The sequence below is a fragment of the Motacilla alba genome, chromosome Z, assembly GCF_015832195.1.
Source record: "Motacilla alba alba isolate MOTALB_02 chromosome Z, Motacilla_alba_V1.0_pri, whole genome shotgun sequence".
NCBI classification, from domain to species: Eukaryota; Metazoa; Chordata; class Aves; order Passeriformes; family Motacillidae; genus Motacilla; species Motacilla alba.
In genome coordinates this window covers 59171508-59184174 of record NC_052046.1, presented here as the reverse complement: position 1 = coordinate 59184174, position 12667 = coordinate 59171508, and the positions used below count along the sequence as shown (strand labels likewise).

The 12667-nt window shown below is 35.1% G+C and overlaps 1 protein-coding gene across 50 annotated transcripts in view; it reads right to left on the bottom strand.

The window, feature by feature from the left end:
* The window catches only part of PTPRD (protein tyrosine phosphatase receptor type D), a 1163449-nt gene that overhangs the window by 100775 nt on the left and 1050007 nt on the right, over positions 1 to 12667 (bottom strand). For 26 of the 50 annotated variants that reach the window (XM_038124763.1, XM_038124765.1, XM_038124766.1 and 23 more), the window contains 4 exons: positions 9229 to 9816; positions 8700 to 8800; positions 7656 to 7909; positions 3488 to 3578 (listed from right to left, as the gene is read on the bottom strand). In XM_038124763.1, coding sequence (XP_037980691.1) covers positions 3488 to 3578; positions 7656 to 7909; positions 8700 to 8800; positions 9229 to 9816 — 1034 coding nt within the window. The remainder of the gene's footprint in view (positions 1 to 3487; positions 3579 to 7655; positions 7910 to 8699; positions 8801 to 9228; positions 9817 to 12667) is intronic. The other 24 variants (XM_038124774.1, XM_038124781.1, XM_038124786.1 and 21 more) reach the window with 3 other exon arrangements.

The following is a 12667-nucleotide window of genomic DNA, read 5'->3' as shown; positions in this document are numbered from 1 at the left end:
ATGCTAGCTTTAACTCAGGAGCCACAAACACAACAGCTCTAGTAGAGGTATACGGCTTGTGCTATCCCTGAGGGTAACTGATACTTCCATGTAACACTTCCGCTGGAATTGAAGTTGTGTGTCTGCCTCAATTAAATTCTTTATTATTTATTCTTTACCATATGTTTCCAGATATAAGTGTATTTACAATTTAATTATAAATAACTCATAATAAAATGTCAAAATACGGTAGGAGTACTGCAATCAAAATTAGATTAAGATTGATGGGCAAAAAAAAAATGTTTGATCTTGATTACTTCTCACATTTGAAATAGTAACAGATAACACATATATTGGAAGAAAATGGAATGATGAAGTAGAGCATTATAGTGATCAGAAACTGAGTTTTGACTTTGAATGCTAAAAGTTAGTTAATCTGAGTCAAATAAAATTAATTAAACTTTTCAAAGGTGGTTAAACATTACCTAAAGCCAGTAAATTTAGGTGTGCTTATGTGTAGATAAAAACTCTGTCTGTAATATTGATTACACGTGACTGAGTAGACCTCAGGTGAACCTCCAGCCTCATTAATGTTTCATATGGAAATGGGGTTGTTGCCAAATATCATTACTTGTTCATCTATCTCCTATTGTACTCTATACACAGATCTCAATAAAATTACTGAGTTCATTTAGGACTTAACATGGCAAACTTTATTTAGGTTTTACTCCTTACACATCTAAAGTAATCCTACTAGGTAATATTTACTGCAAATCATAATATTTTTTTCTGTTTCATTTATTTGCATGATGTGTCTATTTAAAGTCACTAAACCTCATGATATTAAAAAAAAAAGAAATTTTGAGTTAGTAAAAACGGACTGTATTTCTAATTTTTTTTTTCAGATACCAAACATCTAGTTCATTATCTGCTCTTTTAAAACTATCTTAGTTTCTTTCAGAGCGGAGGTTCAAGGAGCAGGAAGATTAGGTAACTACAATAAGGCTGAACAATCTTTTTGGACTGCTCAGTTATGTAATGAAGTTATACTCAAGAGCTGTGTTATTAGCAAATACTTTCCTCTGACAAGCTAAGCAAAGTATTTGGAACATAGTTCTTTCAAGTATCTATTACCCAACCATCTCTGATACCAGGCACATATCTGAGACCATACTAAAAATATAAATATGTACAAATATACTCACTTGATCATCGGGAACTATTTTCTCAGAGGGTAGTGTTTTTCTCGGGAGGTGGTGTGTGGTTTTTTATTTTTTGGTTTCTTGGGGTTTTTTGTTCGTTTGTTCTTTGTTGGTTTTTTGTTTGGTTGGGTTTTTTGGGGATTTTTTTTGCTGTTTTTTGTTTGGTTGTTTGGTTGTTTTTTTGTGTGGGGGTTTTGGTGATGTTGTCATTGTTGTTATTTTTTTCCAGATGTATTTATTGTGGCACTGTGTTCACAAACTTGTCAGGAATAGCACACTTGATAAAATGCATACTTTCCAAAGCTGGAAGCACACCAGTCTTTTAAGTAATAGAACTTGAATGAGATAGCATGATATGCAGTTGCTGCCAGCTTTTAATGTTTTTCCCTGCTCAGTTCTTGCTGTATGTATTGTGGCAATTGTAAAAGATATATCAAGGGGTTTAGTTCTTTATCAGAAATAACTTCTTTTTCCAGTCAATGCATATCTTATTTCTTCCATCATTAATTCTACAATGCGGTCTCAATTATATCATTAGAAGTGGGAAACAACCCATCCTGACACAAATATTTCTGAATTAATAAATGTTCTTTATCAATCTGTTATACTGACTAAGGCAACACAACTTGCAGGATGATTAAAATGACCTTTTGTTACGAGAATCAGCAGGAACCATAGAATTTAATTGCCAGAAAGTTCAATGTCATCTGGCACCTATCCTTTAATCTATTAATGCTGCTGAATTTGACTATAGCCTTTGGATGTTAAAAGTGGGTGGTAATACTCAATCAGTTTCCATTATTGTATGGAAATGGCTGTCAGAGTTTTACTGTTTAACTGTGTTTGATGTCACCTAGGACTATGATCATGAGCTGATGGCATTTACAGTCAAAGTTCTTATAAAGGGAAGAAGTTGATAGATCAAAGCAAGCCATTGCTGCAATTGAATGAAGAGAGATGATCACATAAATGAAACTTGTCAAGAAGAAACATAGGGTTGAATCAGTTAGCCATCATGCCTTCCTCTGACCAGTTGTTTATAATATTCTCATTAAGGATTTACCTATTGTTGTGACAAAGACTGAAATAATTCCATTTATATTTTGAACGCTTTCTATAACACTGTTATTTTGGTGAAGATCTTTATTTGCCTTATATTTTGGGGAAAAATTTGAAATGCATATCCATTTTGTCAACGGCAGGAGAGAAAAGAACCTTCATGCTTGCTCGCAGGTGATCAATACTTCCCAGTAATTGTGTTATGGAGAAGCATATGGTGAGGTTATCTCTGTAACATAAATTTCTCGAATCCACCAAGTGAAAATAGAAAAATTAAGGGTTACAGTCAAAAGAACACTATATCAGGATTAAAAAACCTGATTCTGGTCTTTGAATTGCTGACATATTACATGTACAAAGTACCACAGCATTTGAATATTATCTAAAATCTTGACGAGATACAACGAGAACAATAATAATACCACCACCTGTTTTTTTATAAAAGTCTCTCATAAGGCACCCTTGAAAGAGTTTTAAAATCACAAAAATTAGCATTACTACAGATTTACAGATTGAAAGAAGAAGGACAAGTTTGCATGAGCTCTACTGTCCTTCAGTAAAAGAGAAAATGGGGGTGAATATTGTATTTCCTGGAATGATTACTATATCAATAATATACTGAATTGATTTCTAGCATTGCTGGGCTTATTTCTAAAATGAAAGTAATTCCTCCCCTTGGATAAAGGTCATTTATAGTTTCAGACGATGACACAATGTTGCTCTTTCCTTCCTTGTTAATGCATTTATTTCTGATCATAAACTGTTGACGAAATGGTGGCTTTGTCTCACCAGAAGTATTACAGTATATGACAATGGTGTAAAAACACCACCAGAAGGTCAAATGTTAAACTGTGGTGCAAATTGTAATTTAGCATTTGTTACAGACTTAGTAAACACCCCTCTAATGAACCAGACCTTTATTACAGTTCATATTGTTGGTGATTAAGCTTTTGCTGGCAAGTCATTTCACCTCCTGCACTTTTGCATCACTCTTTACAATAGAAAAAGAACAAAATATTAGTGTCAACAAATATAAGGCACTTTGTGTTCTTTATTTCAGCTTAATGTCTTTACTGTCTTCTCATTTAAGTAGTCTGAATTTTTGTTTTAGTCTCCAGAGGCTAATACAAATATAAATAAAAAGTATCCGGACAAAACTTTTAAAACTGATGAGTTATTTACCTAAAAGTAGAAAAATTGCTTCTTTAATAATGGAGGAGTGAAAAACCCCAAACCGTATACAGTACCTCATCTAATTCCATTTCATCTGGACTCTCCCATGGTTTGATAAACTTTCCACGCGACCTCTTCAAAGGCACAATAACTATGTAATAGCCTCTGCAAATGACAAAGTTAGACAAAAGAGAAGTTGAATGAAAAGGAACATATAAATTGGTGGAGTGGGTCTGTTTAGAGGAGCTTAATAGAAAAGTGGTACATTGAGAATAAACTTCGGCACATTAATATGTGAGAATAACCTTCTGCACATTAATATGTCACTGCAGCCTTCCAAACATTGCTGTAAACGTTCACACTCTTGAAATAACATCAATTGCAAAGCATTTGACAAACAAATGGCACCAATTACTTGCCTTTTTGTGCAAACATATAAATATTTATAAAAAACTTTAATTAAAATGTACTAAAATGCCGACATGAAATACAAGAACCATAGGTTATGTGTGCCCTGCCACCATCACACTGAAAAAAAACCCCAAAGCCCCAAATTGAAATATATTACCATATATTTAAATCTCAATTACCAACCTATCTTCCCCGATTTTAATGTATTATCAGAACAGTAGGTTTAAAAAATGTATTTTTTAATGCCAATATCATGATAAAGAGAAAAGAAAGCAAACGGGACATACACTGCACCCATACTCTCTTTCCTTTCGACAATCAAATGCCATTAGGTCTATCTACATAAGTATCCTGTTCAGAGTCATAGGTAAGAGCTTGACATATACTCTCTTTGTATCTAGGATTTGCAAATTATATATATCAGTTTTCCTCAGAAATATTTTCCTAATGATGTTTTCCTCCTCCCCACCGGTGGAGACTAGTAGATTATATTTTCTAGTGTGATGGTGATCTGGTACTTTTATTGCTCACTTCACAAAGCCTGGATATGTGTCAGGCAGATCTATAACTTCACATTAATGTGAAGGAAGAAGCAGTGGAATCACAACAGCAGGACATGCAGGGTAGTATAATATATATCTTCTTGATAAACACACTTGCCAAAAAGTCAAGCACTCTCCACATCAGGGGAGAGGGAAAGAAACATTTTCTTTGTTTCTAGTACCAAAAGCTTATTAAGGTGTTTGTGGTCTCATTATGGAAGATAATTTTAGTGTCCCGTGGGCCATCTCCTCTTCCAGTCTGCTTTTTCTTTTACAACCCATTCAACCTTCTGCAAAACTACTAATTTTATTTACAAAATGGAGCTAAAAATCCTAAGTAATTAACAAAGAGTCTATAGAAAAGAAGCTGCCTTAATACTGGCTAAAAACCATCTCAATCTAAGCAACCTCTAAACTATTGTTTTTACCATACCATTGCAAGCCATTGATCCATTTTAATAATCTCTTCCTATTTAAAGCTCTTTCCCATAAAAGAAATGTAACAAAACTTCCCTCATGAAAGTCTCCCTCTCATAACTTTGACTAAGTTACACATACGAAGACTTTCAGCATACACAGAGTATTTTAAACTGAAAGAATAAGTGGATAAATAGTAAGCAGAAAAATGAAAATGCTCACACTAATATGCAGTGCTGCAAATTGTGAAGGACAACAAAGTTCTGTGGTTTTTAGTTAATTGTGCAAAATGTAGCATCTCCTGAAAGAAAACGTTTTATAGTTTACTTTGTTATTTGCTTATTTGTTTTTAGGTTGGATTTTTTTCTGGGGGAGAGAGAGAAGGAGGTAAGAAATAAAGGGTTTATTTGGATATTGTTTTATCTACTGAGTATTTGAGAGGCCAAAGTCTTCCACAAAACTCTGTTTTTACGTAGGACTTTTCAAAGATGCAAGAGATTCAGAGAAACATGAACTGTCTTTTACACATAAAAATTGGTTTGGAAATAGCCCAAAATACTAAAAGAAAGAAAAATTAAGAACTTGCTCCCTTGAGATGAGCAAAAGAGATTATTTTACTAATCATAAGGTAAGCTCTGCACCAATTTCTATCCTGTATCACCATCAAACATTGATAAATACTACCTTCTTTAATTACAAATATTACAAAGGCTTTTATAGTATTACCCTCATTACCTATTCTTCATTAGAGTAAACTATTACCTGTTTCACTTTCTATCTAATTAGTATTATTGAAAAATTCTCAGTACTTCATTGTAAGCTAGGGACAAGCTAGCATATAATGTACCAATAGAGGAGCAGCATGTCTAAAAATGCCAACATGACTAATACATGAAATTGTTCTTCCCATATAAAGACTAATGGAGAATAACCTTATTTATTTTATTGGTGCAAGCATCGGGTCAAGCTTTCTGTTTAGTATGTACTTGCTTTGGTATAACTGCTCCAAAGGTCAAGTCAAGTGTTGTGTTTTACTTTATCAAATTTTAGAAAATCGATGCACAAATAGGAGATAAATTATTTGAAAAATTGGCAGCTGGACCCTGTAGATTTAATGTACCTTTTCTGATGTCACTCTTTAAATTTTTTACACTATATAAAAAGAAGGAATTGTCTTTTATTCCAGTGCTATCTTTTGCTGCTGTTTGATCAGCTATCCTGCATATTTTTCTCTCTGTGAATGCTCTGCCTCATAAATCTTTTTTGACTCATTCCATCTTCAGTCTTCCTTAGCTGCATTTGTTACTGACCGCATCTTACTCAATCTAATAATAATGACTACATTTTTCAGTTTCTCGTTCTTTTAATGTTTCAAAGTCATTTATTTCTTGACCTTACCTGCCTCAAAATCTTCAGTCAGTAATGAAAAAGGGGGCAGCTTTCTAGAAAGCTGTAAAAATCCACCAGGGAGAGGACAAGTTGAATTCCCATCATTTAGTGACTGGCTCATTTTCCTCCCCATTTCCTTTACATTACATATGGGAACCTTACAGATCAACAAGAATCACTATAAGCAGAGCAATAACACGTATTGATTGTATCATGCTTCATGTTTTCCTGGCAAATCTTTATTGTCTAACCTTTCTAATCCCTGCTGACCATGTGCTCTCAGGTCTTTAGTCCTGTTTCTGTTTAAATTTCCACACCACCTCTTCCCTTCCAAAATCTATGTAACCTCTGGAAAACCTCCAAATTTTTTTTAGCAAAATCTCTTGTTTTCTTTCTGAGACCAGTGGAGAGGACAACATATTTTTATCCTGATAAAAACTATCAGAAATTATTAATCTGAATTAGGTGCAGTACCAATTCCTTAAAACTCAATATAATTCTTGAGTGACTGAGTCTGAGTACTTCAAGGAGCTACAGCAGGGTAGTTATGCATTGATGGGTATCCATTCTTTTTGAGATGATATATTGTTCAAAATATAACTGGTTTTCTGCATCCCTCATTTTGCAGTCCGTGATGAAACACAAAAGTACTGGGAGAAAAATCTGCCAACTGAAGGACAATCAGTCTTGTATATACAAGTCTTACAAACGTGGCTATGTGACAAACTTAGGAGTTCTAGTTGGAACTGACATGCAGTGATCATCTATTCCCATTACCTCACCACTTCAGGGCTTACCAAAGATTAAAACAAATGAAGGGCATCATCCAAATACCTCTTAAACACTGACATGCTCCTGACATTAACACTGACACTGACACTAACACTTAAACATTGATATTAAGCACCTGACTAGGAAGCCTCTTCCAGTTTGAAAACACTCATAGTAAACAAACGCTTCCTAACACATCTGAAGCTCCCCTGATGCAGCTCTGAGGCGTTGCCTCATGGTCTATAATTGGATCTCAGTAAGAAGAGATCAGCAGCTCCCTCTTCACTTGCCCTCCTCAGGAAGCTGCAGAGAGCAGGACGTCAGCCCCTAGCCTTCTTTTCTCCAAACTAGACAAGCTCAAAAACCTTAGCAGCTCCTTACAGGACATTCCTTGCAGTCATTCCATCCAGCCCCCTGTTGGATGCATTCAAGGACCTTCACAACAGAATTTGACATTTGCTCTTAATTTTCATGCCATTCATGACTGCCCAGTATTCCAGTCTATCTAAATCCTTCTGTAAGGCCTCTTGTCCCTTGAGAGAGTCAACAGCACCTCCCAGTTTAGTATATCAAATATTACACTGATATTAGGTGAAATACCACTGCAGAGTACTGTAGTCTCTGTAGTGTTATAAAGAATAAAGCCACGGTCGATCATCAAGAGTTAGATCATCCCTCTGGAGCAAAAAACAATGGTATGTCATTCACTCACTTTATATTCTCATTTGAGGGTACTTCTGGAAGTTCCACAGTTATCATGCCATCTAAGTTGGTCTTTCCAATGAAGACTGGCTTTGTGCGAAGCACGTCCGGTGCAGTCTTTGCGGTTACTCTGTGCTGAAGACCCCCAGCACTATTCCCTCTGTTTGTCAGGACAAATGAATACAACGTCTCTGGCTTCAAGTTTGTGATCAGCTTTTGGGTAGCACGTCCATCAACCTCCATTTTGCCATCATCATAAAGGATCTAAGTTAATATACAAAAGTAGTTTTGGTTGTTAGGAGAGGGCAAATGATGCTGTCAGACTAAATTCAGGGATAAATCTAGCTATAAATGTAAATAATAATTTTTAATTTATTGGGGTATTTTAGGTCATAAAGCAGTACTGAATTCACTACTGAAAGTGAATTTCTCACTTTCAGGGGAAAAAAATGGCGCTACATTAATATAAGACAATGTAAACATTCCTGAAACATTCACTTTTTCAAAGTAAGCAGCTTTTCTTGAACCCAGAATTTATAGCAAGGTACTCTTGTTAAAAGTATCTTGATTTTTTCATTCACACTCCTTACTTAGTAAGGTTTTTGAATCATTTAGTTCTAAAATACTGTTCTTCACTTGCCACTGCCTGAGATGACACAAGTGATTAAGAATGAAGCAGAAGAAATTCCAGGCAAGGCTGCCTGTTACTCTGAGTGCCTATATCTGGATAAAGCTATAGCTAGTGGAGTAAAAGAATTGCAAATCAGAAATGTGCTGTTGTACACTGAGAAGGCAAAACCCAAAATGGTACTCAATTGCATTCTTTATTGAAAGGACTAGAAAAAAAGAAGAAAAATTTTATTTTGTTCCACTGTTTTCTTTAAAATACTGTAGGGGTGAATGAAAAAATAGCAATCAAATGAAAAATTAGAAACAACGATAGCCCCAATACATATTCATGATTAATGTTCAGTAAGCTACATAATCAGGTAAGTACAGTCTTACACTGTCTAGTTTCTGTCATTTTCTCTTGTACAAACGGAAAGTAACTTACTTTGAAAGGCAAAGCTGAATTGTAGTTTTCTGGAATTTCCCAGGACAGCAAAACAGAAGTCTTCATTACTGCTTTAACATGAAAATTTTTTGCAAACACTGCTGGAAAAAAAGAAACAATGTATATAAACAACATCTTGGAGCTTAGATCTTGTGGTTTTTCCGCTGCTACTTGGGAGTATTGGCTTTCCATTTAGGTCAAAAATCAACAAGAATTCAATTCTCCTACCTGTTTTTTCATATTTAAATATCACATTTAAACTTGTTCTAACTTTTATCTAGTGCAACTCAATACACACATTTTCCTTACCTGAAAATGTTGTGAAGAAGTTAGCCAGAACTGGCTTGGCAAGGGACAACTGAATTCTAAGGCATCCAAAACATATTAAGATTTATATACTTTACCTTTTGTGCTTGATGAACCTATTTTTATGAATGGGCTGGTCAGTTTTATTTACACCTTCAAATACACTGATATCCAAAGACCGATACTCCTTTAAAGGTCACCGCCATAAGCAGACAAATCCTACCTTGATCCACGGGTAGTGTCCTGAACTGGACACTTGGACTATATGGACCAGGCCCTTTGCTTGTGTGGGCACGTACTTTAACATCATAAGTGGTATCTGGTTTTAAGCCAGAAAGTGTCATAGTGGTATCAGCAGGAACAACAGGGAGTTCAACTGGCTGGTAAGCAACATTGATATCTCTGTACAAGATGGTATATTTGGTGATAATGCCATTTCTTTCTGCCAAGAGTGGCATCTGCCAAGTTAATTGAACTGATGTAGAAGTAGAGCTTTCTGAGTGGAGATTTTGGGGAAATCCACTGGGTACCTCTTCAGGAACAGAAATCTCTTTAACCATCTCCTCCCCATAGCCCACTTTATTTCTAGCTGAGAGCCTGAAGACATAAGAAGCTCCTTTGTGAATGTCTGTCGCTGTGAAGTGATCTTCCTTCTCTGAGAACTCCATGGTAGTTAATGTATCCATGTCTTTGCGACCAAACTTCAGGCGATAACCCTGCAGCGGGCCAAAAGTTTCCACTGGAGGATGCCACTGAATTAGAGCCGTGTTCATCTGTGTGTGGCTAATCACAAGTCGAGGTTTACCTGGAACTGTAGCACAATGTTATTTAAAGAGGATAGATGTAAACACAGTTGCACGCACAATTCTTGAGGCTAATTTTTTAAGCAGAAATAGGGATATATTTTCTCTTTCCTCACTCTCAGCTCCACATATTACTGTCCTAATGAAAAAATAGTGTCTGGCTCCTGCACTATTTAGTAATTCAGTATAAGGAACTGCAACAGTAGAGAAGTTTACTGCTTTTCTCTTCATCCCTTACCATTATTTCTAAATACAGAGCATATTCAGAGGCACAGGATCTAGGAACACAAATCAAGAAGTAAAACTTCCAACAAACGTCTTATGAATGGTCCTGTCTCACAAATCCTTGTTCTCAAAAAAAAAAGTACTGTCATAAGCTTTCATGTACTTAATCCAAGGCACATTTCCTGTAAATGGGAAAATAATCCATGAAGTAACAAGTTTCTACATAAGTTTAACATAACTTTATCATTAATAGTAAAAATGTAGAAGTTAGAACAACCTTGCCCTCAAAAACCACAGGATAGAACCCCCCTGTCATTCTAGTTTCCATACACAAATCATTTCTGCCTCTACACTTTCCGTGTGGAGAGGTAACACAGTTTGGAATTTAGTATTTTCCATCATGGTTTATCACATGTATTTTCCAGCATGGATTTTGCACACATGAACTAGATTTCTTTTGAAGAATGCTAAATTGGTAGCTTTTCTTAACCTATACAGTACATACAGTCACAACCTGAATTGGGACCCATTGGTTCAAACTGATGATTTGTCTTTTAGAGAAGTTCAGACTGGTATGTGTCCAGTGGTATGGACATTGAGGAGGAATTGAATTGAATCAGTCCAGAGAGGACTGAATCCTAATCAAGACAGAAATGTCATTATAGAATTGATATAGTGTACATTTTTGGAGTCCCAATATGAATTCTCATTTACTGGTTCTATTTAATTGATTAATTAATTTTAATTTATTCATATCCATTTGTATACATTTCATTTATATTTTCATTAATACCTCTATTTCAGGAAAATCTGTTTCTATTACAGCAATTTATTTGATAATAAAACATATCCATAACTAGTTAGAAATTTAGTACTCATTGAGCAATAATGACTGACAGGTCAAGAGACCAGAGTAGTTTCAGGAGTAGTACTGCAATGACAACACAGCCTTCAACAAAGACTAATTGGTTTCATCTGCATTCAAAGCCTTCCCATGTGAATGTAACTGCTGCACTGTGAGCTCTGGTCCCTGTATTTAAACACTTCAGTAGATTTTATTACTTATCTTCAGTTCTCAGGCACCCAGCAAATCAGATTGTTATTGTCAGAAGGTCTAACTAACATTGCATAAAGAATTAGGAATAATGAAGTGAGAATGGCATGCCTTGAAGAAAATTCTGCATTTAGTAAGCTCCTCATTACATCTGTCATAAGCTATGACATTGCTTCTAATTTTGTAAGAACTACAGGTAGGTTTTATATAAATTATCCAAATTTCTTTAAATTTAAATGTTGAGTTCACCTGGCAGCATTATTGTGGAATCTTGTGAGTGTTTCCCCACACTTTCTGCTGGGTAAAGAATATCACTCTGATTAGTTCTGACTTTTCCTCAATGATAACCAGAAGTCGTTATGGAACAAAGAGAAGTCTGTGAAGGCCTTTTGCAGACCGTATTTTTCTCTGTATTCTAACTACTACTGGCACCAGTGTAGCAGAGAAAATAACAGTTTACCTAAAAGAGTAATATTTCGGTTTTCTAGAGGAGAGATTATTGGAAGGTATAACTAAAGTATTTTTGTAGTAAATGGGCTTTTTTTTTTTTTTTTTGTTCCTGCGGCAGACTTCACAATTAGAATGACATGTTAACCTCTGTGATAACTACAGACAAAGGAAGAAACTAATACTTGCTCTTAATCAGAATCAGGGAACTAATAAAGTTTACTTATCCAATAAAACACCCTTTGACTAAAATAGTAAATAATAATGGTCACTTTTTTTTTAAATCCCGTAGAGCCTATCCGATGTAGCAAAGCAGATAAATTTCTTTTTATTTACAGACAGCTTTCAGTTAACATTTACTTTCAGTATTACTTACTTATGAATATTACAGTCTTTTAGGACAAATGACAGGATTCTGCGCAGTTGCATATACAGTTCTGTCACCAAATAGCTCTGTCTAGAAATTTCTGATAATAATCTGAATTTTCCATGAGCCTAAAAGAAGTGAAATTGTCTATAAATTAAAATATATTCTGTGATCTAGTGAAATCCTCTTCCATTAGTAAATAGCAAGACATCTTTCACACACCCCTTTGCAACAGATATAACTACTGCAATGGCTTGCCACCACTAGTAGAAGCTCATGCAAGCTGCCTTTGCCAAATTACCTGAAGTAACTTTTTTCTGTTAGCTGCTATAAAGTACACCACTGCCTTAATATAAACTTTCATTTTTTAAATTAAATCTGTATTTCAAGAGTGCTGTCCATTTCAAGAGTACTTATGAAAGCAAAAGACAAATAATTGACAAGCTATTGTCCTATGAGATTCTTCAACTACTGTGACACAGAAATTAAAGGTCTGATTGAAATCTTCAGAAAAATTGTATGATATCACTGACTAGTAAGTCTTCATTTTTATCAAGGTCTTGTTAATCACACATTTTGTAGTTTCTGCCCCAAGTAATTTAATAAGTACTTCGATTTAGAAATGTTCAGTAACAGTTTTTGTTCCATCTGATTTCAACAGTGAGGAAAGGAAACTGAACATAAGACAAAAACACACTCTTGAATAAAAGTATCAACCACGTTCAGTGCTAATAACTGAGTTACCATACTACAGGATTACCTCTGT